This window comes from Panthera onca, chromosome C1 (assembly GCF_046562875.1).
Source record: "Panthera onca isolate mPanOnc1 chromosome C1, mPanOnc1 haplotype 2, whole genome shotgun sequence".
Taxonomy (NCBI): Eukaryota; Metazoa; Chordata; class Mammalia; order Carnivora; family Felidae; genus Panthera; species Panthera onca.
Window position 1 is genome coordinate 177,805,171 of NC_138346.1, and position 25,644 is coordinate 177,830,814.

General features: G+C 51.3%; 1 protein-coding gene across 5 annotated transcripts; it reads left to right on the forward strand.

Annotated features, from left to right (window-relative positions):
* Positions 1-102: 102 nt before the first annotated feature.
* On the forward strand, positions 103-22,356 carry CYB5RL (cytochrome b5 reductase like). 5 transcript variants are annotated; one of them, XR_009607981.3, is made up of 8 exons: positions 103-162; positions 3,062-3,358; positions 4,272-4,420; positions 7,063-7,150; positions 10,606-10,710; positions 14,198-14,401; positions 17,928-20,807; positions 21,176-21,268. XR_009607981.3 is itself a non-coding variant. In XM_060625897.3 (8 exons), the coding sequence occupies exons 2-8, from the start codon at positions 3,161-3,163 to the stop codon at positions 21,429-21,431; spliced, it is 1,155 nt and encodes a 384-aa protein (XP_060481880.3). In that variant the 5' UTR covers positions 103-162; positions 3,062-3,160; the 3' UTR covers positions 21,432-22,356. The 5 variants fall into 5 exon arrangements, 4 of the variants coding, with proteins under 4 accessions (XP_060481880.3, XP_060481881.3, XP_060481882.3 ...); XM_060625897.3 differs by having other exon boundaries at positions 17,928-18,082; positions 21,176-22,356; XM_060625898.3 differs by lacking the exon at positions 10,606-10,710 and having other exon boundaries at positions 17,928-18,082; positions 21,176-22,356.
* Positions 22,357-25,644: the final 3,288 nt, after the last annotated feature.

Genomic DNA, 25,644 nt, shown 5'->3' on the forward strand with positions numbered 1-25,644 from the left:
ATTGGCATCCATTTCAACCAATAATGTTCAACATATCCCTGCCTTGCCCCACCCCTCAGGCCACTTTTATTTTCTCATAGGTGAGACCCGCTAGGCACTTCCCGCCTCCCGGGAGAGGGCGGAACCTGGAGTAACCTCTCGAGGAGAGGCGCGGGTGTGTAGGTGAGTGGTTTTGGTAGAGGCTGGCATAGGACTAGGAGTAGAACACCAGTACTTCAAACCTGAACTTAAGGTAACCTTGACCGCTTACGGACAGCTGACGCTTGGCAGGGCACTTTCCTCTGAGCCCCAATGTCCCTTACTGTAAAAATAGGGATCGAAATGCCTAAGGGCGCCCGCACAGCTCCCGCCCCTAGTGGGTGCGCTGGAAGTTTCCTTGCCTCACCACCCACTTCTCACTGCTGCTGCGCCTTCACCGGCGCCACTAGCTGAGCCTGAGAGTGAGCCTGTCCACTACACCAGCGCCGCATCCGACTGCACGTCCCTTCCCCGGCGTCAAGAGGGAGTTAGTTTCCTCCCGTTTCCTTGGGGTTTCCCGATCTGCCTCCTAGAAGCTAGCCCAGAACTATGGAGATGTTCTTTGCTCCTTGCACCGACACCAATTTATCAAATGCTTGCGGTGTTGGTCAAGCACTGTGGTGAGCGTTGGGTTTGCGTTGGTGAATAAAACAGCTATGGAATGAAGAGTTTATGGGCAGAAAGCAAGTAAAGTAAATAAGCGATTGCAACACGCATGTATATTTCCTATTTCTTTTCCCCAGTTATTTTTCTTTTTGGCATTTAACACTAAATACCGTGTTTTCCATTTGGGTCTTGTCTGATGACCTTCTCTTCCACTAGAATGTAAACTCCATGAGTGCAGCGGGTTTTGTTTCCTCACTGCTCTATCCCGTGCACCTAGAACAGCAGTAAATATGTGGTAAATGAATCAATACATAGTGGAAACAAATAGGGTATGTGACAGGCATGAGAAAGGGGAGGTTCAGGATGGGCCTCTGAGAGGAGGTGACCTTTAAGGAAGACCCAAAGGTCATCTCGCCAGAGGCAACAACAGGTGTCAAGGCCTGGCTTAAAGTTAATGCTTCTTAGACTGGAAAGGTAGAGGCTAGGAGCAGGCAGGAACCAGATCTTTAAAGTTCACGGTGGACTTGGCCAACTTCTCTGCCGATTTCCAAAACATCAAAGAAGGTAGGGTAATTAAGACGCAGAGAAGGTAAGTTTAAGGCAAATACTGATAGGAATAACCCTCATGCTGTATTGCAGTTTACAGTAACAGAGCTTTTACTTATCTCACTTATCTTGCAAAAACTTTGGGAGTTAAAAAAAAAAAAAAGCATAAAGAGGGCTCCAGACTTCATTCACTCACAATACATACCTGGTCCATAGCACAAAATAAAAATGAGTTGAATTGATGTAACACCATGCTAGACTGCAAGCTTTATCTCTTTATGTAGAGAGCCCATGTCCTATTTATATCTGTTGTATCCCAGCACCTAGCACTGTACCTGGCTCCCAGACCTTATTTATAAACTGAATGAGCACTCACCATTCACTGGAGCCTTGCATATGCCAGGCTTGTGCTTGGTGGCAGAATACAGAAAGAATAAGACACCATCCTTGCCCTCAAGGGGGTTGCAGCCTGCTCAACCCTCCTGAAATCATAGAGCTCACGAACAGTAGAACCAAATTTTCTGAAACCAAAATTTCAGAGAAATTAGGAGAAAGATGTATTGCACACAGAGGGACTGCCCTTCTAAAACCAAGCGGTAAGAGAATGTGGACAAGTTCTGATCAGAAGAAGCATGGGGCACCAGGCAAGAGGATTGGATTCGAGCCAGTAGGCAATGGGGAGCCGTTAAAGCTTGCTTAAGTGGGAGACTGGTGTGATAAGAGCTAGTGGCAGGTGTGAGGATGGGTGGTGTAGAGAGAGGCTGGAAGCACATCCTCTGGGACCATGGGAAGCCCCTGTGTAAATGGACATGGGAAGCAGGAAAAGTTGAAGAGGTTTTAAAGGTTAGGAATTGTGGGAGGTGATTGGTAACCAAGAAACGGGACATCCCTGTCTTTTAGGAGCTATGTGACCTTGGTAAGTTATTAAACAAACCCCGCCCCCCACCTCGACTCCAGTTTTTCCGCCTATAAAATGACATCTCTAGTGCTAGCCTCATTATAAAGATGAAATGAAACGCAGCAATTTGGTGGGTGACTTGCCTGAGTGAAGACAGAAACTGAGTGAAGACAGAAAAGGATATGTTGGTATAATTCCGTTTACATAAAGGTAAAAACCGGGCAAAGCTGAACTGCAGTGGTTAAGTTTGCACACAAAAGTGGCAAAACTAAGGAAAAGCAAGGGAATGATTATGCCAAAAGTCAGGATGATGGTTACCTTGTGGGGGATGGGAGGTCACCAGGAAGGGACACATGATTGGCTTCTGGGTTGCTAGCAAGGCTCTTTGTACTTGAACATGTTGTAGTTACATAGGTGTTCTTTTCTAAACATTTTAATTTCCTTTTTAATAATTTCTATAATTACTAAATTATACATAAGTACTGTGTTTTATCATTTGAATATCATTTACTTATTTATTTTAATGTTTATTTTTGAGAGAGAGAGAGAGACAGAGACAGAGTGCGAGTGGGGAGGGGCAAAGAGAGAGAGGGAGACACAGAATTCGAAGCAGGCTCCAGGCTCGGAGCTGTCACCACAGAGCCTGATGCGGGGCTTCAACCCACAAACCATGAAATCATGACCTGAGCTGAAGTCGGAAGCTTAACCGACTGAGCCACCCAGACACCCTATCACTTAAAATATTTTTTAAATTCAATGAGGTTTTCTGTGTAAAGTGCTTAGTCCAGCACTGAAAGCACAGGAAGAGTCAGGAAACCTTGGTTGCCAGTTCTGATTGTTGTGTCCCGTCTGCCTCCCCTGCCAGGCAGCAGATCTCAGGGTTGATTCATCCCTGTCCCGATGCTCACACAGAGTTTGGCACTTGTAGGCCTCAGGGAGAATAGGAGGAATAGGGATGACCAGAGTATAACCCATATGTTTTCCCTCTCTCAGGCTGACGGAGGAGCGGGCCTGGGCCTGTGGCCTCACAGAGTCAAACCTGCTCTGGGAAGAACACCCAGTTGTCCCTCCCAGGCCACCCAAGCCCCACGGATGATGAACGAGAGGGAGGAGGAGGAGGAGGAGGAGGAAGCCTGGCTGCAGCTTCGGCCCGTGGAACCCTTGCCCTCCCAGTGCTGTGGCAGTGGCTGCTCACCTTGTGTGTTTGATCTCTATCACCGAGAGCTGGCGAGGTGGGAGGCAGCGCGAGCCAGCAAAGACAGGAGCCTGCTGAGTGGAGAGGAGTCACAGGTGAGGGAGGGCTGCTCCTCAGATAAGAGGGCCAGAGTGGCAGCGTCTGCCTGGCCTCTGCCCTGCACGGTGGACCTGTGTGGAGATGCTTTCCCTGACTCTGCACAGCAGAGAGAAAAGAGTGTGCTCACTGGAAGCAGACAGATCCAAGTTCAAAGCCTGACCCTGAGCTGGGGCATGGGGTAGTCCCAGGAGTGAGTGGGGCTTGGGCATTTTACAGGCGAGAGATCTGTGAGTCATGACATTCATAGAAAGCTTCTGAGAGGAGGTGCAGGTAGATGGAGTGTTAAAGGCAGGGGACTGAAACGTAAGACGTGAATTTGAATTCCTGCTCAGGGTGTGACCTTGGACAAGTAAGCCACTACCACTCGGGCCTCAGTTTCCCCACATGGATAATAACGATATTGGATTGAATCATCTTAAGATCCCATCAGTTTCTAAATTCTGCAAACCTGAATTTTAGCAGGTTTGAAGGATGAATAGGTATTTCATACATTGGAGATGAGTGTTCTGGATAAAGGGCACAGCTTGAGCAAATGAAGACTCCCAGATAGGAAGCAGCAGGGTATTCTTGGGAGAATAGAGAAAGGTTTGGCATTTGATGCAGGGGAGAGAAAATGAGGCTTGACGTTCATCCACAGGGCCCTGGAGTGCCCAGCTGAGGAGGCTGCGCTTTATATCCTGGGGCTGAAGGAGCCATGGAAGGCTTCAGAGCAGGGTGAGCTCAGTGTGAAATGTTCGGGCCTTCTTAGATCAGAGCATGAAAGGGCAGTGAGGTGGGACTACTCTCTATTGTACAGAAAACTTACCGGCAGAAATAGCCTGTCCTTGCGGAGAGTGAGGAGGGTGCTTGTGGATGCTTGCGTGTCTGTTGAATCCCAGGTCCTAGCTGTTGGATATTTTCCTGTTGCAGAGCTGCCCTTCCAAGCTGAACCCAGAGACCTTCCTGGCCTTCCGCATCAGTGCCGTGGACAGACTCACCAAGGACACTTACCGTGTTCGGTTTGCACTACCCAGGAACAGCCGGCTCGGCCTGCGGCCTGGACAGCACCTCATCCTACGGTACACTCAGATGGTGGGAGGGCCAAAGCTTTGAGGCCCTGCTTTGCCATTTGCTAGCTGTGTGGCCTAGAGCAACTTGCTTAACCTCCCTCATGCCTCCATTTATCCCTTTTAAAATAAGCATAGTGGTACCTGACTCAAAGGGTTCTGGGATTGTGTTTTCATATTAACTAGTAGCAACAACAGCAACAGTGAACACTTTCATAGTGTTTACTCTCCAAGGCGCAATTCTGTGTGCTCATACCTAGGGAACTCATTTAATCTTCACAAAACCCTGTGCAGTAGGTACCATTGTCATTCTCAGGAGGAAACTGAAGTCAGAGAGGTTCAGTAACTTGCCCAAGGTCACACAGTTCGGAAGTGTTGGGGCCAGGATTTTGAAGGCGAGCAGTCTGGCTCTAGAGCCTGTGGTATTAACCTAACATTAGTGCCAGTTGATAGAAAGGACACTTGTCCTTGAGAATAAGGGACTTGCCCAGGATCACACAGCTGGGATTCAAATCCAGACAGCCTGGCTCCCCAGCTACACTCTACCACTCCTCTGAAGTTCCTTCCTCCTCCCAGCCTACTTCTGCCCTCTCCCCCCATCTTGATCCCCACCCCATGCTCCACCTGACCTGACCTGCCCAGGGACAAGGCCCTTTTGGGACCTCCAGGTGGAGGCATTTGCTAGACAGTTGACTATATGGGTCTGAGGCTCAGCAGAGAGATCTGAGCTATGGATGTGAGTGTGGGAATCATCGGCCTGCACCTGGATGACATTTGGGAGTGTGTGTGACATGGAAAGACAGAAGGACAGAGGACCAAGCCTGGCAATTCCAGCACCCGTGGTATTGGCAGGAGGGGAAGGAGCCAGCAAAGCAGACAGAAGGAATAGCCAGGAGACGAGGAGAGCATGTCTTACTGCTGGTCACACTCCAGCCACTTGCCTCATGCTGACCCCCGGTGTTTGTGTCCAGTGCATCTGGCCTGTGCCCTGGCTGCCTGTGGTTAAAGCTCACTGTCACAGTGGTTCTGGGGCAAGTCGCAGCCCCATGCAGCCCTCCATCCATAAATAGGGATGCCCAGAACTCCTGCCCCTAGCTTGGCCCCTCTCCTCCACTCTCTCTGCCGCTCCAGTGACATTCCTAACATGTGTAGCTGACCTTGTCGCTCCCATTCGGATACCTGCTGGGTTCCAGGGAAGCTCCCTGAAGCTCCAGCTTCTTTCCCCACCAAGTTCTCCCCACTCCTCCATCACACTTGTGCCTTGCCCCAGCCTCATGATCCACTCACCACTTCCTGGCTTGCTCTGCATTTCCTACCTCTGAGCTTTTGCCCAGGCTGTTCCTTCTGCCTGGAATTACTTCCTTCCTATTCCCACTTTCACCTATCAGTGGCCTGTTCCTCTTTCATACCCAGGAGGGTATCAAAAGCTTCAGGAGGCCTCCTGAGTTCCCCGGATGAGAGTGGTCCCTTCATCTGTAGCATGTCAGTGTTTACCTCTGTGGTAGCAGATGTCACAGTGCTCTCTGTGTCCATGCCACGCCGTATGTTCTGTTTATTATTTCCTTGTTTGTTCCCTAAGCACTTATTGAATATTTCTATCTTCCTGCTTTTGATGCAGTTCGATGGGGCCTTTTTAATCCATGCATATCTCTGAGAAGAGAGTTTTGCACACAGTAGGACTCAAAAGGGGAGTGCTTGGGTGCTTCTGGGAAGCTCTGAGGTGTCATGTGAGGAACGCAGCTCTGGAGTCAGGCAGAGCTAAGGATGAATTCTAGCTGTGTGACCTCAGGCAAGTGACATCCTTAGCCTTGGTTTCCTCCTGTGGGTTATTGTTTGTTAAATGAGATAATGCATACTATATGGCTGGTGCACAGTTGGCATTTAATGCAATATGGCTGCTATTATTACTCATGATATCATCCCAGCACCCTTTTTGATAACATCATAGGTCGAGCCTTGGACTAGGGCACCTTCGAGCATCCTTCTGATTCTGATGCTCCTGGTACATGGTAGTAAGCATTCCATAAGTGTTAGCCTTTATCTTTCTCATTCTATGGTCAAGAAGAGGTCAGGAAGGGGTGCCTGGGTGGCTCAGTCAGTTAAGCGTCCAACTCTTGATTTTGGCCCAGGTCATGATCTCCTGGGTTGTGAGTTCAAGCGCCATGTGAGGCTCTGCGCTGACAGTGTGGAGCCTGTTTGGCATTCTCTGTCTCCCTCTCTCCCTCTTTGCCCCTCCCCCACTCGCTATCTCTCTCATAGATAAATAAATAAACATTAAATTAATTCAATTTAATTAAAAAAGAAGAGGTCAGGAAAAAGCACAGTGATGTCCTCAAAGCAGTTCACATCATTAGTGGACTATTTGAAGACTTTCCCATCTGTAATCCTGGTAGAACCACACAACAGGGACACGCATGGTTGTCTCCACCTTACGGAAGGGACCACTAAGGGATCAGGGACCTGATCCTGGCTGGGTCTCACAGCCAGCAAGTGGCAGCGGGGGAGCCCAGTGTTCCTTTTTTCTGCTCCACCTTCAGTGGGGACCACTGGGGATGACTGGGCCCTAGCTTTCATCAGCCGGACACAGAGTAGGTACCTACAAGGGTTTGTTGAATGACGGGCTGACTGCCTGACCATATACTTCTCTTTCTCAGAGGGAAAGTGGATGACTTAGAAATTCAGAGAGCCTATACGCCCATCAGCCCTGCCAACGCGGAAGGATACTTTGAAGTTTTAATCAAGGTGAGTTGACCCACACAGATGTTCTTAAGATGGTATGGACTAGATCTCCATTTGGCAGCTTGGTTGGGATGGGGCAGATCCAACCCATGTGGGAAAAGCCGGTGTTCACATGGGAGGAGGCTGGCTTGAGGAAAGGGCAGGGACAGTGAAGGAAGCCTTCTCCTATCTTCTTTTCTGGGGAAGAGGGGCTGCTGGACCACCAACAGAGACAGATTGTATGAAAAGGACATTCAGACTGAGAAAGGGAACACTGTTTCTTCTCACCTACTCACAGAGAATGAGCACTGAACCCAGGGGAAGGGGGAACCAAGTCATTTGGTACTGACTGTGTGCTTGTAGCTGGGATCCAAAGATGAGTCAGATACTATGCCCACCTTTGACAAGGGGCCAGGACACTACGATATGACAGATGGCATGACAGAAGGCCCCAATCCAATTCAGGGCAGCTGGGGCTGCAGGGAAGGGAGCTGGGCTTCCTAGCAGAAGCTGTGAGTTTGAGCTGTATGTTGAAGTTAAGGAGGGGAGGACTGAGAGGGATATGTGGAAAGGAAACTCAGTGCTGGGAACAACACATACAATGGCAAAGGAGGCACAGTTTGGGGAACTGTCAGTCACTTGTCCTGGAATTGCAGGAGGCAAGCAGGAGAAGGTGGGATATGGAGCACCTTGTGAACTGAACTAACCTGAGACCACCTCTCAGGGAGGTAGACAGGGGCTGGGGCATTTGAGTTGGGCCTTGAAGACCAAATGCATATTGGCGGTGGTAGAGAGTGGCATTCCAGGCTGAGGGGACAGCTAACCGAAGGCAGGGAGGTGTGAAACAGAGCAGGGTCTTGTGGGAACTGTACCCAGTCTGATTGGTAGGAGGAGGGGTGCTCGTGGGAGCAGCCAAGGTGGGTGGGGCACTTGGCAGAGATGAGCTGAACAAAATGGGCTGGGTACAAATCCCCCCTTCCCCGCAAGACCCAAGGCCTGGGTGCCAGATGTACATAAGAGGGCTTGAAGGTCCAATTATGTGGAAAAAATAATTAGGTTGAACTGTGTGAAATTGCTGATACTCTAACATTTTTGACTTAACAGAAGTGGTAGTTTTATACAAGTCAACCTGATCATCTACATCGTTATTTCCCAAACAGAGTCCCAGGGAACACTGATATTTAAGAATTGCTTTCACATCCTTTATCTCCCTGGTAGGGCGGGAATTATTATTTCCCTTTCATGGACAAGCACACTGAGACCCCAGGGGGACCCAAGCCTCCACAGGTAGTAAGCAGTGTGGCTGGTGAGTGAGCCTCCTGACTTCAGGACCCCAGCACTGTCTTGGCTCCTGTCTTCCCTGACTTCAGTCAAAGCCCGAGTGTTTATTCCCTCACACATAAGCTTGGATGGGATCCTTTCTCCACGCAACTGTTTGTCTGGGAGATTCCACAAATCCTCTCCAAATGGCCTGCTTCCCCAAGCTGCTTGTCTGGGTGTGTTTCTGTTGAAAGGATAAGCCTGGAGACCATTCTTCAGGGCAGCTGGATCTGTCCCAGCTGTAAGGCTAATTTTCTCCTTCGTTTACCGGAAAGCCTCTCTTTAGAGAGATGCTTAATTATCCCTAAGCCACTGGCTGGGAAGAGCTGAAAATGTCTTTGCAAATTGGGAAGGCAGGCGGGTTTTTTAGGTTTACCTCCCATGTGGATGGGAAGGAGAAACTCTCATTTCTCAGGCACCTTCTGGGCACCAGGCACTGCTTCTAGCTCTTTATATTCCTCATCTCCTTTCAACCTCATAACCATCCTGCAGAGCAGATCTTATTATCCCACTTTACGGATAAAGAAACGGATGCTCAGAGTGATGATGTCACTGTCCCAAGGCCCCTTGGGTAATAGGATCCCAAGTGGAAGAACAGAAGTTCGGTGTCAGTTCTGTTTAACAGGTATGTATCGAGCAGGCTTTGGGTGGGTGCTGGAGACATGGAAGAATCCTTCCTTTCTCCTTGAGTGCTGTCTGTGCGGTAGGGCTGTGAAAGCCCCAGCTGGGGCTGTGCCTCCGCCAAGACCGGGGCCAGAAAACAGGTGTGCTGGAGACAGGTCTCCAGCAAGTTAGGTGGAGAACTGTAGCCTCCCTCCCAGGCCTCTTGCAGGAGAGCTGAAGACTTTGCTTGCTTTATGCGTATGGTGCCCGAGGAAGTCAGGGATGCTCCCACGGGTAGTTGTGGGCTCTTCAAAGCGTGTCTGGTGACCAAAGTTCCATCTCCTTCCAGCTTGGTTATAATCTCACTCAAGACACCCTTTCAGTCCTGTCTACCAGAGCTTCCCCCTCCTCCTCACACTTGTGTCTTGGACTGTCCTTCCCTTGACCACACCACACCTGATGCCCAGAATCCTCTCTGCCTTCCTGCTTCTATCCCCAGGGAATGCAGTCTTTCCTAGCCTGCAAGCTTCAGCTCAAATGCCTCCTCCTCCAGGAAGCCATTCCTGATCCTACTCCATTGGAAGTGACTGCACCTCCTCAGGGCTCTCTCAGCACTCTGTCCTTTTCATGGGGTTTTAGGTAGTCTCTATCTTGTGTATGTGTGAGACTTCGGTCCCTCCTAGTTTGTGACCTCCTTAAGGGGTGGGCCTGGATCTGGATTGATTAATTCATTCATTGAGATATTTATTAAGTCTTTCCCATGGTTCAGACTCCGGCTGCCTTCATGGAACTTACGGTCTAGCTGCCTTCCCTGCAGCCCCAGCATGGTGCCAGACCCAGAGTGGGCATGCCCCCAGGAAATGTGGGCTGCCCACCCCCGTGAAGGAGTCCTCTGTACAACCTTCACTTTTCTCATCCAGCCAGGACACAGTAACAGGCAATGAAGAGGTTGCAAATGAGCGGCCTACATAAACTGGCACATAATTATCTTTGGTTTGGGCCTGTACAGTGTTTAAAAAATTAGAATTGATCTCTGACATTTCAAAACTAGGTGATTTTACATAAAAATTTGTGTCTCCTGCCCCTCTTGGAAAATCAGAAGATGTGACAAACTGTATCCTGGAGTCTGCAAAGTATCTTCCTCCTTTAGAAGGAGCATTCATTCACTCACCAGTTTACTACAGTCCCCACCTCCCTGTGTTGTCTCCCTGATACTGAGAGTGAGTGTCAGTCGCCATTAATCATCTCATACCTAGTTCTTTACTCAGTGATGCTACGTATACGGTCCCTGTAGTTGTGTGGGTTTGAGACCTCTGAAGGTAAGGCTGTCGGTCCTGTGGTTCTTATCCCAGCCTCACCGTTTCCCTTCTGGATAAGCTTCTGGGCCTCATCTGAAAATACGGAATGACTACCAACCCTGGGTGACTAGGAGGATTAAATGAGATAACACACATATGGCACTTGGCCTGCTGGAAGGGCCGCACATTAGTGGCTGATGTGGTTTATATTGGGCGTATGTGCCTGTCCCAGTGAGGTCTCCATGTGTTTGCTCCCAGTGCTACCAGACTGGGCTGATGTCCCGGTACGTCGAGTCCTGGAGCGCAGGAGACACCGCTTTCTGGCGAGGTCCATTTGGAGACTTCTTCTATAAACCAAACCAGGTTGGTGCCAGCACACTGAGTCTTCAGGAGACCCCTCCTGGCTTAGCCCCAGGACCACGGTTTTCATGTTTCATGCTGCAGAATTGCACTGTGCCATTCTTCCTGAGCCCACATTCAACTCCAAGAGTATCTTTGGGGTTGGACATGGGAGGAGATAGAATAGGCACTAAGAAACAAAATTGTCTGCATATGCTCTAGAACTGTCCATGGCTGCCCATTGCTTGGAAAATCCACACTCACATACTTGGTACTCAGGACTCCTGTACCATCAGATCTTCAGGTATCTTTCCACTCTCACATTCCAGCTACAAAACTATGGAGACTACTCCTTTTACACCCCATGGCTCTCCACTCGGGAGCCCACTGCTTCCCAGCCTGAAGGGTCTTCCCCTCATCTTCCTGGCATATTTATATCCTTACCTGATGTGCCCAGGATGAATTAATAATTTCTCATCAGTTGGTGCATATCTGGAAAGCAGCTGGGCAGCGTGTACCACATCTTAAGAATCTTCAAATCCTTAGACCCAGTAATTCCACTTCTGGAAGCCTGTCCTGTGGAAAGAATGCAAACATTGTCTGTTGTGCACATGTACACGGAAGCTTTATTATAGCATGAAATTGGAGGAAACGGAATATCCAACAACGGGGCAACTGTTAGGTACACTGGGTTACAGGGACTTGATAAACTATTATCCTGGATTTTTAAATTATGTTTATAAATGATGGTCTGTGCTTACGCTGTAAGATCTGGTGACAAACACTGTGTGTAAAACCAAATGTACAACAGGTTGGGCAACTAAGTTTAAATGCACAGAAAAAATATAAAAAAGAAAATGCAATGAAATGTTAGTGGCTCTGGGTGGTAGAATTATGGGTGATTTTTGTTTTCTTCATTATACCTTCCAAGTTATCCACAGTGAGCATCTATTACATTTATGATCAGGAAACAAAGCAAAACAAAAACAAGTGAAAAGAATGAATCCTTTCTTTCTCTCCATTATTTTTGTTTAATATAAAAATAGCTTTTTATTGTTTATTAGAAATACGGTCCTTGTACATTACCAAAAACCAACCAACCAACCAACCATTTAGCAAAGCAAAAAGAAGAAAGTAAAGAACCCCTGTAGGCCATCTACCCAGACACACCAGCCTTACTATCTTGGCAGATGACCTTCTAATTCCTTTTCCACACACGGGTGTGTATACAAGTGCACACGCACACACGTATTGGTGTATAATGATACTGTGAAACACCTGTGTGGCACTGCGTGTGTGTCAGGCTCTGATTTTAGCCCTTGCTGTGCTAAAATTTTACTTTATCCTCACAACACCTCTTAGGTACTGCTACCCCTGCTTTATGGATACGTGGTGTATATGTGCTAATGCTGTTCTGTAGTGCACTTCTAGTACAAACCATGCTCAGCCTTGCATTTTAGCTGAGGGTGTCTCTGTGTCCCCCAAGGTCTTGAGAGCAGAGACCAGGATTGTCCCTGTTTCCTCCTGACCTCGAGGGGACCCCTGATGAACGTTGTCTTTTTTTGTTTAAGTTTCTTTAGGAGCTCCTGGGTGGCTCAGTTGGTTAAGCATCTGACTTCAGCTCAGGTCATGATCTCATGGTTCATGGCTTCGAGCCCCACATCGGGCTCCATGCTGACAGTGCGGAGTCTGCTTGGGATTCTCTAGAGAGAGAGAAAGCATGTGTGCATGCAAATCAGGGAGGGGTAGAGAGAGAGGGATTAAAAGAGAATCCCAGGCAGGCTCCGCACTGTCAGCACAGAGCCTGATGCGGTGCTCAAACCCACAAATTGTGAGATCATGACCTGAGCAGAAATCAACAACCGGATGCTTAACCAACTGAGCCACCCAGGTGCCCCACAATGAACATTGTCTTGCCCACCATTTCTGGGTGGAGCCTCTCAGGCACCCCTGCAAAGCCCCTGTACTTCCTGTCCACGGAGGTTGTAGAGCCAGGCAGTGAGGAAGACGAGTTGTCATCTCACACAAACATTTCACCACTGAAACTGGCTAAGGCTTGGTTCTGCTCCCCTGGGGACGTGGGGCTGTTCTGGCCCTCCTCCTGGCCCTGCTGTGCTGCTCTGCAGGGGTCTTCATGGTAGACGGTGACCACAGCAGCCGTGACACTGGTACGTGAGCATCTGCCTGTGTGTTCCTTGCAGACGTTTGCAGGTCTCCACCCAGGGCCACAGGTGGGTCGGGCAAGGCCCTGTCCTCCAGAAGCTCACAGTGTGATGGGGGGACAGACACACACACAAATGGTGACAATACAGTGTGACCAGTGTCATGAGGAGGGTGCACAGAGAGCTGTGGGGATGCAAAGAAAGGATCCCTCATACGCTACTGGCTTGGGGAAGGCTTTCCAGAAGAGACCCTGAGCAGTGATGGGAAAAAGAGGGGGAACACGGCAGGCCCAGGACTGGGGGGCTGAACACGGTGGGGCAGCCGGCAGCAGGGCTCAGTGAGGGACAGGATGGAACTGTGTTGAGTGCCAGGGTCCACACCAGGCACCTGATGGCATCTTGTCTAATCCTCACAACCATCCTGAGACACGTGCTACTGTGGGGAGGTGCTGTTATTTTATTTACTTATTCATTCATTCATTTATTTCACCAGTGAAGAAACCAGGGCCCAGAGAACTGAAAGCATTTGTCCAGATCATATGGCTGGGGATTTATACCCAGGTCTGCATGACTGATACTTGAGGAAGTGTGATAATGCATTGGCTGTCGATAAAGCTAGTGAAAACCTGGATTGCATTCTCAGAGGCCTGATCTCTAGAATGAAGGAGACAAACCACCTTGCTGTATAGGTCAGGCACTAACCTTTAAAGCCCTGATCTTAAAGAAGATCACCCTTACTTCAGAGATCTAGAGCCAGGAGATGGAGTCAGTGATTGGGTCAATGAAACTGGGGACTCTTGGAGAAGAAACTCACATGTTGCACGGGACTTCTGTGCCAGCACTATGCTGGGTGCTTATGTATAGTCAGTATCTCAGTCTAGAGAAGAGGAGGCCTCCATGCTGGGGCCCTCAGATCTCTACAGGGCTGCCCTGGGGCAGGGAAGGCAGCCCAGAGAGCAGAGCTGGGATAGGGGTGGTAGACAAGGCTTTGGTGGGAGCAGGTTTCTGTTCAGGGTGAGGCAGAAAGACCTCACCAGCAAGGGGAGTCACCCTATAATAGAACAGACTGCTTTCGGAGGTAGTGGGCTACCTGTCAAGAGAAATGTGCAAACAAAGTCCTGTGGAGTTGGCTTAGGAAAGCAACAAAGCCACTTAGAGCCTCCCGATTGCATGATTTCTCTTCCACAGACCTCGCAAGCAAGGATGGCTTCTTGGAGGATGTTGAGAGGGAGCTCAGATGGGTGGGACCCCCAGGAAGGGCAGGGCTGTGCAGTTGAAGCAAGCCCAAGAAAAGTCCCTAGAGCAGGTGGGTGGTCTGACGTCTGTCATATACCCATTCTGTCCCCCAGTACGGTGAGCTCCTCATGCTGGCTTCGGGCACTGGCCTGGCCCCCATGGTGCCTGTCCTGCAGAGCATAACAGACAATGCAGAGGATGAGACTTTTGTCACCCTGGTCGGCTGCTTCAAGACCTTTGAGGGCATCTACCTGAAAACCTTCCTCCAGGAGCAAGCTCGTTTCTGGAATGTCCGTACCTTCTTTGTACTCAGCCAGGTGAGCCCAGCATGGTGACTTCCTTCCCTGATGGACACTATGGTTTCCCCTTGCAGCTGTCCTGAGGATCCCCTGGGGCCTCCCTGCCCCCTGCCACCAGTGGGAATCCCCACCTGCCTGGCAAGGAAGGTTATGTTTGTGGAGTAGATGAGGAAACTGACACTCAGATGTGAAGGTGCTAGTTCATCCATGCTGCTGGATGGGCGAAGTCAGGGCTGAGCTCCAGCCCTCCCCGCCATGCTTTGCTGCCTACCGTCTGCCCTCTGGCATCACCAGGTTTATGTGCTGAGGGCCTGATTACGGAATCAGTGGGCCAGACCGCAGATGTCCCCGCAGTGGGCCAGACCGCGGTGATAAGCTCCTTCGGGTAAGGCTCATGTGTCTGGATCACCGTGCTCTCCTCGGTGCCTAGCAGAATGCCAGGCACGCACTCCATCAACAGTTGGTGGAGTAAGTTGGATCTGGGTTCACTGCATTTATTAGGGCCCCTACCACACCACTTTGCCCTGCATGGCGAGAAAGCTGCTTCCAAACTCTCCAAGCTTCAGATACTTGAACTGGAAGCAACTCCGCCTCCTGACCTCTTCTTCTCTGATTCCTTCTTCCCTCCATGGCCACCCTGCCTGGGCCCTCCCCTCTGGCCCATTGTGGGAGGGGGCCATCTTGTTCCTTATTCCAAGCCAGGCCCTGAGCTGTTTTGGTCATCTGCCTTTGGTCATCTGCCTTCCCCTGGTTCTATAGCTTTATTTCTCTCTCTCACCCCAGGGTTGGGGTTCCCTGCTGGGGCCTCCCCTCTGTTATGTGTTGCTCAGGGTCAGCCTTACTGCCCAGTAGTTTGGAGCACCCTTCCCATCAGTTTCCTACTTGAGGCAGTTTGGGAGCGTTCCTAAAGACTGAGCCAATCTTCAGCATCATGATTGAGTGGCGGAGGTGGTGTCAGGAAATTGGGTTTCCCTTCGCAATACCAGGAGTCCTGGGATCCTCAGTGGCCAGGGTCTGTGGGCCCGTCCATGGGACAGAATGCTCAGTGGCATGAACATCAAGAGTGTGGTACTTGGTGAACGTTAGCAGCCGCAGGAGGTGCTGGAGGCAGGAGAATGAAGCAAAGGCTGGTGTGCAACCCTGCTCAAGTGCCAGGTCAAGGAAGCGGGCAGGAGCGGCAGGAAGGCAGGCACCTGGCAGAGTCACTGGCTGTTGCCCAGCCTTCTGTTCTCCCGACCACAGAATTTAGAAATGAAGACAGCCTGCCCCCTGCCCTCCAGGCGCTCATCTGTATATGGGGAGACAGCCACAGGGATAGCTTCACTGAGTGTTTTCTCTGTGCCTGACACTGTGCTAAGCTCTCTATGTGTGTTACGTCATTTAACCCCACCATAATCTTGGGAGGCTTGCACTGCTGTTGTGCCCATTTTATAGATGTGGAAACTAAGGCACAGAGAGATTAAGAACCTTGATCAAACTAACACAGTGAATTGATGGAGAATTAAGTGTGAGCTGGCAGCAAGCAGGGAGGGCTTCACAGAGGAGCTGGCATTGAGCCTGGGCTTGAGGCCAGAGTTAAAGCTGACCAGCAATAAAGGGTCTTCAGCCCTGGGCCAGGGCTTTGATGATACCACTGGCCTGGGGCTGGGCAGGCGAGGGGGCTGGCTGTCAATGGCAGGGACTGGTGAGGGGCAGTGGAGTGGGAGGTGCCGCCTGCCCTTCCATGCCTCCTTGACCTAGGCTGCTCCCTGTCCTGCCCAGGCTGCAGCCACAGCTTCCTCAACGGTCTCCCTCTCCAGCCATGCCCTGCCAGTGTGTCCTTCATCGTGCAGCCAGGAGGGCGGCACAGACCACACCACCACCATGCTTTCAGCCCTTCTGTGGCTCCCCACTGCTCCCCGGATGACAGCCAAGCCCACATGGTTGCACCAGCCTACGTGGCCTCATTTCCTGGCTCACCTGCCCTGTGTGTCCTGGCGTCACTGGTCTGCACGTGGCTGTGAGTGCACCGTGCTTTTCTGGCTGCCAGGTCTGCCTTTGCTGGCGCTGTTCCCCCTTCCAGGAGCACTTTTCCCTTCTTCCTCGCCTAACGCCTACTCCCCGCTCACATCTCCCTGCTGCGGTGTGACTCCATCCCGGAAGCCTTTCTAGAGTCCCAAGACTGGCGTGGGCGTTTCTGCTGTCATAGCCTGGGCTCTCTTCCTTGACGGTACCTACCCTGCTCACCATCATTGATTATAGGCCCCGCAGCCCACCTGAGCAACAACCAGACCCACCACATCTTTGGGTGTGTGGTTGGAGGAAGGATGCTGTGCCAAACCTAACTAGCCGGGGGGGATTGGGCAGTGGCAGGGAGGTGTAAGGCCGGTGGGCCCTGTTGGTCTCTACCCTCAAGGGCTCTTTTGGGTGGCTCTTTGGGAGGGGGCACGGGAAGGTCCAGATCATCAGAGAGGATCCCCCGTGAGCACCGCAATGCTGTCCTAGGAAAGGCCCGTGGGGTCAGGTGAGCTCTGTGGCACCGGGCTCCAGGGCCCTGTGAGTACCTCTGAGAGCAGAGGCCTGTGCTCATCACGGTAGCTCACAGAGGTCATAGTCACTCGGCTAGAACATGGTGGCAGAGCTTGGACTCCAACCCCCTTTCTCCATGCTGTCTCTTTGCTTTCCCCAGAAACTAGAAGCTCACCTTAATAGGGTCTGCAGAGGTGATGGTCCTGTTCTGTTTTTGGGTGTTTCGCTTCTGGCTACATGGTTTCTTCCCTCCGTTAGAGTTCTTCAGACTACATACACTTACTGATTTGTGCGCTTTTCTGTATGTAAGGTGTATCTCGACAAAATGTTCATTTAGAAAAGAGAAGTTCCTCCACATAAGCTGAGGGTGGAGCTTTTCTTTCGTGATCCTGAGGATGTAAGCCACAGGTGGAGCTAGAGGGGCAGAAAGAGCAGCCTGGGTCACTCGGGCACGCTACGCCCCGGAATACTCCTTCTGGCCTTTCTGTGTGAGAAGTAGCCCCCTCTGGGTTAAGGCCCTGCTGCCTCGGATCCCTCATTCGCACAGCCAGAGTGAGGCCGGGAAGCTTGACTGTTTAGAGCAGCTGCCACATCCCAGGGCCTACCACAGTAGGCGCAGAGTGACCGCCCAGTTAAGTGTTCGCTCGCTCAGTAAGATCACTGAAACCTCATGAGACAGGTGAACACGTGTTGTACTCCCTGGGTGATGGTGGCAGACAACCTTAAAAAGACCCACAATCTTGGGGAGAAGACATCCCCCTGGAGTGACAGGTGCAGTGGCCCCTGGGAAGCAGTGAGAATTGGTGGGGCCTGCCTCTTGTGCCCTGGGTGTGCCTCCTCCCTGTGTCTCACCTGTGGGGAGAGGATAACCGTCCCCCCGCACGCTTGTTATGAGGGTGATCAGAGTGCCAGTGCCAGGAAGTGCCTGGCCTGTGGTAGGGCCTCTGCCTCAGTTTCCTGGTTTGGTAGACCATACTGGCTGCATGAACTCTGAAGACCTCCCAGTAGTCGCCTGCACTATTTCTCATTGTCTCAGGAGAACTCTCCGGAGCAGCTTCCCTGGAGTTACCGGGAGAAGACCCGCTTTGGCCGCCTGGCCCAGGACCTGATTGAAGAGCTGGTTGGCTCCTGTCGGAGAAAGCCGTTTGCATTGGTCTGTGGCTCAGCAGAGTTTACCAAGGACATGGCCAGGTACCTGCTGTGCGCAGGCCTGGCCGAGGACTCCTGCTTCCTCTTCTAGCCCTCGCCAGGGTTCTGCCACTGGGACACTGGAGGAAGCACGGACTTGAGTCAGAAAACATGAAGAGCAGGCCTGGCCCTGCCGCTAACTGGCCAGGTGACCTAGGTGAAGGAAGGTCTTTGCCTCTGCGCACCTCCACCTCCCATCTACCCCACGGGGTGGCCAACTCCCTCAGGCAGACATATTGCTGTGTAGAAGGAGGATGGGGCCACAGGAGCTCTTAGGAGGAGAGCTACCAGCCTGGGAGTCAAGGGCTCCCTGGAGAAAGGTCCATGCTAAGCCGTGGGATGGATAGGAGTTGGCAGGAGAAGGTACAGGAGGAGCGTCCCAGGTTCCTTAGATTAGGGGGCTTGGGGACCCCCATCTGCCCCTGCCCTGTAAAAGTCTGTTCAAAAGTCTGCTTTCCCAGGAAGATGTGTCTCCCTGCTGTGGCCTCAGGACTGGCTCAGATATGTTGCTTGCAAATGTCTAGGGAATGAGCGTAGGGGTAGCTAAGAGCTCTTTGGAGGAGGAACCTGCCTTATGTACCTCCAGTGCCTCAAGCCTGACACAGCAGTCTCAGCTTCTGTGACCTGATCACATTCTCCGAGCAAGGTGGGCCCTGGATTACTTTTATTTCGTATCGGGCCCAGGCCTTTCCTACTGCAAACAGCTTCACTCTCTGTCTCCCTTCCCCTGTCTCAAGAGCAAGAGTCCTTTCCTGAGCAAAAGAGATATGGAAACAAACACCCCTCCCTCCCGCAGGCAGCCAGCTCAGCCTGCCTTCAGCTCCTCCGGAGTCCTGGTGATGGTTGCTATGGAGATCTAAAGATAGAGCAGGAGTCAGGAGACCTGGGTCCTTCTCTCTGCTCTGCCCACTGAGCAGCTGCTGATTCCGCTCCACCCCCGCTGCCCTCCCCACCCCGCCCCCCTCCCCACCCCACCCTTCCATCCTGCATGGGGCAAGCCCTCCCCAGGGACCCGGCACTCCCGGGCAGCGCCCTGCAGGTCATGAGTTCTGGTTTCCACAGCCTGGGCTCCACTGTGCCGAAGCAGCCCTGGCTGGCTGGGGGCACTTCCAGAATCGGAATATTAAGCCATGAAATCTCAGAATCCGAGAAGCGTGGAATCATAGAATTAGAACTTTATAGTCACGGAATCACAGTCCTCCTCACACCAGAGATTAAAGTTCAGGACTCCAGAAAGCATCCCATCCAATAGACTCATTGTGTAAACGGGGAAACCAAGGCTCAGTGAGGCTAAGAGATTTGCCCAGGGTAAAACAGTTCATGGCAGAGTTGGCACTAGAAGCCAGGTCTCCCGATGTCACCTGTACTGAGAGCTGTGTAACCAGTGATTTTCAAACTGGGCTCTGAAGGACCCTAGGGTTCTTGGCATGGCAGCAGAGAAGGGACAGCCAGGTGGGATCTCCAGGCTCCCTTCAACCTTCAACCCGAGCAGTTCTGTTTTCGTCCCATTTATATATTGGGGTTTGCAGTTATTTCCATTTGTGAGATCGGGTTTTCCTGCGCTGCCCAAAAAGTTGCAGCAAATCTCTGTGCTGTGCCATGTTCACTAAACAACCATGGCGAGCAGATGGGGGATGGTGCCAAAGGTCTCAAACTACATCCCAGGCACAATTCCTCGGTCACTTAGATGCGGGAACACTGCCTGTGACCTTCGCCAAGACTCCCATGCACATTAGTATATCAAAGGCTCTGAAAAGTCCAATGGCAAAGAAAATTTTTTTTTCATTTTGTTTAACTCAGTTTGCCACGCTTATTTAACTACAGAACAGTTTTATCCACTAGAATCTTTTGAGACCAGCATTCCATGGACTGTCTTTGGGGCATGCCGGTCTGTTGCACAGCCTCTTTTCGGCTCGGTGTAGTGAGTGGGAAGGCCTGCACTGAGCCTCAGAGGTCCCGAGTGGGAGCCTTGACCTCTTACCGCCCCTCCTGTGACCTGGGCAAGACACTTCTCCTGTCTCCAGGCCTCTGAAATCTGAGCGTCTTCCATCCGATTCCCCTCCCCCAGTGCATCCTGTTGACGCTACTCACAGATAGTCCTGGAGGGGCCTGTTTTGAGTCAGACTGTGTGCTCGCACTAGGGAAACTACAGTGAACAAGGCAGATGCGGTTCTGGTCCCTCTGTCCCAGAGCTTAGAGCCCAACAAGGAGTACGAAAACTAAACTTATAAATCTAAAAGGGAGGAGTGTGCTAGAAAGGGAAGGACTGATGCTAGGAGAGTGGATGGCAAGGGCTTTTAGCCTAGCTCTTGGGCAACCAGGGACAATGCCACTGCCCGGAGGGTAGAGGCTTCCAAGGCAGTACTGTCACTCAGAGTTAGGGTTGGTAGGGAGTCCCCCCTTAAGAGATGGTGGTCTGGGGCAGTTCTTTTGTGTCTTTGTCCCATTTTATATATTACATGTTTAAATGTTAGACACGGCCATGCAGTGTTAACCAGCGGCCCCTCTTGTCCTCCCCTTCCCGTCACCCCACATGGCATCCATGCTGTCTGGATACTGGCCCCCATCATGGGACAATGGTGAGGACCCTTGGCCATGCCTTTGGTACCGAGATGCCAAAAGGGCTTCTGTCATCCAGAGACTTGAGAGCTCGTGCCTTGCAAGATGATAAGTGACCCCAAGAAGGGGACTGGTTGGGGTGTATGAGGACACACTGTTTGAATTGGAGGTGAGGCTCTATCAGCTGGCTGGTCCATCTGTCCCTCCTAATGAAGCCCCCTGCTGCGTGTTGTCAGTGGAGGGGGGGCACACAGTCGGGGTGATGGCCTCAGAAGGACCACTGCCTGCGTTCACCAGCACCGTGTCTCACCAGCACGGCTTCCCAGCGCCCCCTCACTGGTCTCCCAGCCCCTCCCCTCATGCCCTCCATGCTACAGCCAGACCTGGTCTTTCAGTTGTGGTAAGAACACTTAACATGAGAGCTACCCCCCTAACAAATTTTGGTGCACGGTACACTATTGTTGACTGAAGGTACGGTGTTGAATGGCAGATCTCCAGAGCTTATTCAGACCGCTTTTTTTTTTTTTTAACATGCAGATCTGAGCCTGTCACTCCCTTGCTTCAAATCCTTCAGCTGCTCCCTGTTGACCTAGGATGTGGCATCTCAGCTCTGCCTGCCTCTCCAGACTCTGTCCTGTCCTCACCCCCCCGCCCCCACCTCGTATGTTGTGCACGGATACACTTGCTCTTGCGCCAGCGCATCCCTTCACGTTTGCTGCTCTCTGTGTCTGGGCCATCCCTCCACCCTTCCCACTTCCGCTTGCCTTTGCCTCCTGGTCCCTTGAGGACTTAGCTCGGTACCCCTCCCTCTCTGAAGCTGTGCCTGCTCCCACCACTCCGGGCTCCGTTGACGAGCAGGTTCTATGTTTCCTGCTCCTGCTGCACCTCTCAGACCGTCCGGTCTGCACGTGAGCACACCATGGGCCTGTGCACGGTGTCCCAGCGTGGGAGGGCGTGCAGTACATCCTGAGTGCCAAATATCTGCATAACAAACCACGGATATTCATGGGTACCTTACGGATTGCAAAATGCATCTCATCTCTGCCAAAGCACCAAATGGTCACCAAAATGCATACTATTTTATTACCCCAGCCTACTGATGAGGAAAACCAAGCTTCCACGACATTAAGCAATTCTACGGGGTCACGTAGGGGTGCATAAATTCCAACACGCTGCAGTTGTTATAAAGGTTATATGTGACACATGAGTACACCAGGAGATGTGTGTAAAGGGTTTCATTGCTGCACTGTATGACACAGCAAAGAATCAAAACTACCCATGTGTCCATCAATAAGAGACTAGAAAAATAAACTTCTATATTCACACAGTAAAATAACATATAGCAGCTAAAACGAATGAACTAGACCTACATGTGTCAGCATAGACTCAAAAAATAAAAACCCATAATAATGGAGTGGAAGTCAAGTTGTAGAAGGAAGGGTACAGTGAGATACCAACACTCTGAAAGTTAAAAAACGCAAAACAATGCCAAATGCTCAGGAAAGGGGTAACCAACTTTAAGGATGGTGGTGACCTCTGGGGATAGCGTGGGGTGAGGGCTTTTCTTTTGATGTCTGCATCACTTCAATATAAAACCATTTGAACTGAATATGGCAAAATATGAACATCTGGTGAATCTGGGTGATGGGGTCACTGATGTCTGCTTTTTCTGTGTTTGAAATGGTTCCATAATTAAAGCTTTAAAAAGGAAGACTAAATATGCCTGGTCAGTGTGCTTCAGAAACTAGAGGCTTAAAGACATTCATTCCCACCCCCCTCAGGATTGGCTGTGCCCTTTTATGCCTCCAGGCCTGTCTTTCATTTGAAACTGTTACGAGCACCTGCTGTGTGCCCTGGTCCGGGGCCACCACTTAGATAGGAAGAGCAGCATTGGCAGTCCTTGTTCTCCTTCTGCTTCTCCTTCCTTTTTTCCTTCCTCTTTCTTGTTTGGTTTTTGGGTTTTGTTTTGTTTTCCTTTTTAAATGAGGCAGATCTTGTTTCAGTATAACTTGGCAGAGCAAATAACTTGGCCTCTCGGAGCCTCAGTTTACTCATCTACAACATGGGGGGCAGTTGTGCTGTTTCCAGGGTTGTGTAAAGATGAAGGAAGCGTGGGTGGTGCCCAAGCACAGCACCGAGCACAGAGCCGTGCGAGAACCCGGTCCCTTCCTTCTTTCCCGTGTCTCCCTGGTACCCCCGGCCGTGCCTGCCTCATGGCTGGCCTCTGAGAACAGCACTCGTTCTCAAACTTTTCGCTATCAGGAACTCCCCTTTTTATTATTTTCCCCATGCTTTGGAAGATTTTGATCCCAAATTGCATGTATTAAGTCATTATTAATTTATCTCCCATTTTTTATTAATCAAAGACATAGATAGCTGCCCCTCAGAGCTTCTGATCTGTACAGCCAGCTGGGAGCTGCACGTGGCTGATATAACTCCAGCCAGAGGCACAGGAACGCAACAGCATGTGTGGTCTGGGTGGCCTGAGGAGGGGTAGTGTAGACCCGTCCTATTCATTTTCTTGTTTTCATGGACGGTGGGTTGTGGGGACTGCTGCCTCGCCTGGGTGGGTACTGTTTGCACAGGTCACTGACTGGTGAGCTAAGGGCAGAGTTTTCCATGCCAGGATCCAGCACAGGGCCCCACACGGGTTCGGGACCCCTCATGCCACACTGTAAACAGATGGCGTAGGCCAGTGCCACACAGAAGAGCGTGGGATTCACAGTGTTACGTGGCAAAGCTGTCTCCATGTGGATCCCATAGGCTCCGGCTGGAGACCACTATGTCATCCTGCCCCTTGCTCCAGATGCTTGATGGAGCATGCTAGCTTGTGACGGGGCGGGGCGACAGCCTTAACCAGGTCCTGGGTCTCAGCACTCAGCTCGGCGCCCAGCCCGGCACATGGGGCTGGGCGGTAGGCCATCCCAGCCAGCTGCAGGGGCAAGTGAGCCTGCATCAGGAACTCTACCCGGACGCGGGGAAACTTCGCCCCTGAACTGGCCGACCACAGAGGCACCTGGGAGGAAGAGAGGAGTGAGGGTTGGGTGCTTGCAACAAGAACATGGAATTTGGGCTTGAAGCCAATTATGTTAAACATAGAACCCCACGTTGGAGCATATACTTTGGAACAGTGGAATGAAAACTAGAATGTAGAATCAGGAACACAGAAAATAACTTTATAACTGGAAGGTGCAGATTCACCGGGCTTCTAAGTGGCTCAGCCTACAGCGAATGCCCCAGGGCCCATGACCCCTACCCTCCTCCCTGTCCTTGCGCCCCCAGGCCACTGGCCCACACCTGCTCCTGGATGATGCTGATGGGCCAGAGGTGGTTGGGCTGGAGCCACGACCGTGTTCTCGAAGACGTCTGATTCTGTAAAAGTGAAAATGAGCGTGGAGGCAAACAGCATTTGCTGAACATCTACTGGATGCCAGGTTTTAGTCATCTGTTCCAGGCTGGCCGTGCCCCGGGGCAGGCTCTGAGCAAGGATTTGAGTGCAAGTTTACTGTGGAGGTGATTCGAGGGAGTGGGGGAGGAAAGCCAGTAAAGAGTGTGTTGATGGGCAGGTGACCCTGGGGGGCAGCTGGAGCTCGTCCGCTAGGGTCCACTCATAAGACTGTAGAGTGCACCTCAGAACTGTCACAGCAGGGCGACACCTATTGTCCAATGGGAAAGGGAGGGGTGAGGATTGCTCCGCCTCCCAGGGCTGGGCTCAGTGTCTGGCAGCCTGAGGAGCCTTCAGGCAGAGAGACACAGGAGCCCGGTGCTTGTAGGGACTTTCTGCAGGTTCCTCCAGCTGGGAGGGTGGTACAGGTGGCACATGAACAGTGTCCCCTAAGACATCTCACTTAATTCTCACAGTCGTTAGAGAGAAGTAGCTTCCCTGTTTTGTAGGCAAAGAACCAGACAGATGCTCAAGAGGTAAAGCACCTGGTGAAGAGTGTGGTGTTCTCGCATGAGGGCAGGAGCCCATAGCTTGACTGCTCCTTCCCCAACCACCCTGTCTAGCACTATGTGCAGTGAATGTTGATGCGGCATCTGTTGAATGAATAAATGAGCTGGTGGGAGTCACATGACCGCGGGTTGGGGTTGAGGCTGTGTAAGAAAAGTGCTCAGCGCTGTGCCTGGACCATCCTGGGGTCTCAGTGAGCAGTGATTCTCCTTCTCTGCCCCCTGTAAGGGCAGCAGGGCTCTCTGCCAAGAAGTGAACCTCCATGCCTGGCTCAATGACCACCTTCAGAAAACTGCCCCCAAACCTGCAGATAGAGAGCCCCAGGGAGTCTCCAGCACGTCTCTACTGGCCCCATCCAATGAGCCCTGAAGCCTATCCAGGTTTTCCCCATGTTAACTCAATAAAGGAGAGCAATAGCTTGCCTGACTCCCTGTTACTCCAGAGCAGAGTGCCCTCTCTCAGTCTATCTCCCTGCACTCTCTCTCTCTCTCCCATATTTTCATCCTCTCCTTGAAGGACTGCCTGCAACTTGCACGGCTTCCTTTCTCACCTCCCTTCACTCCTCAACCCGCTGCCATCTGGTGCCCACCCCACGTGTGTCCCTGGTGTCCAGAGATCATTTTCCAGCGGCATGTGATGCTGTTGTCAGTTCCCTCCTTTCTGAGCATGTTTCCGCAATGGCATAATAATTCCCCCCTCACCAGATTATTCTGGGGACTAAATAAATCCTCCTCCGTGCATGTATTGAGCAAACATTTCTGAACACCTGCTGGTATGCAGGCTTTCTGCTTCGTTCATCAAGACCCTGACTTTGGAGGGCTCCGCAATCTCCCAGGGTCACAGAAGCGATTATAATAAATGTGAAAGAGCCTGGCACTCTGCCTGTACACGGTGGGCACTTGTGAAGGTGGGCTCTGTCTTATCTTTCTGCCTTCCCTGGGCCTCAGTTTCCACAGCCAGAAAATAGGTTGGAAGAGGGGGTTGGACTTGCTCTCCGAAGTCTCCTTCCCCCCACAGAAGGCCCAAGGCCCTGGCCCACCCTCCTCAGGCTGCC

Excerpts from the sequence above, each read along its gene's own strand:
- CYB5RL (XM_060625897.3), top strand. The coding sequence starts at position 3,161 with ATGATGAACGAGAGGGAGGAGGAGGAGGAGGAGGAGGAAGCCTGGCTG. Across the intron at positions 10,711-14,197 it reads TCTTCTATAAACCAAACCAG|TACGGTGAGCTCCTCATGCT; the intron begins GTTGGTGCCAGC and ends TCTGTCCCCCAG. Across the intron at positions 18,083-21,175 it reads TTTACCAAGGACATGGCCAG|ATCTGAGCCTGTCACTCCCT; the intron begins GTACCTGCTGTG and ends TTTAACATGCAG.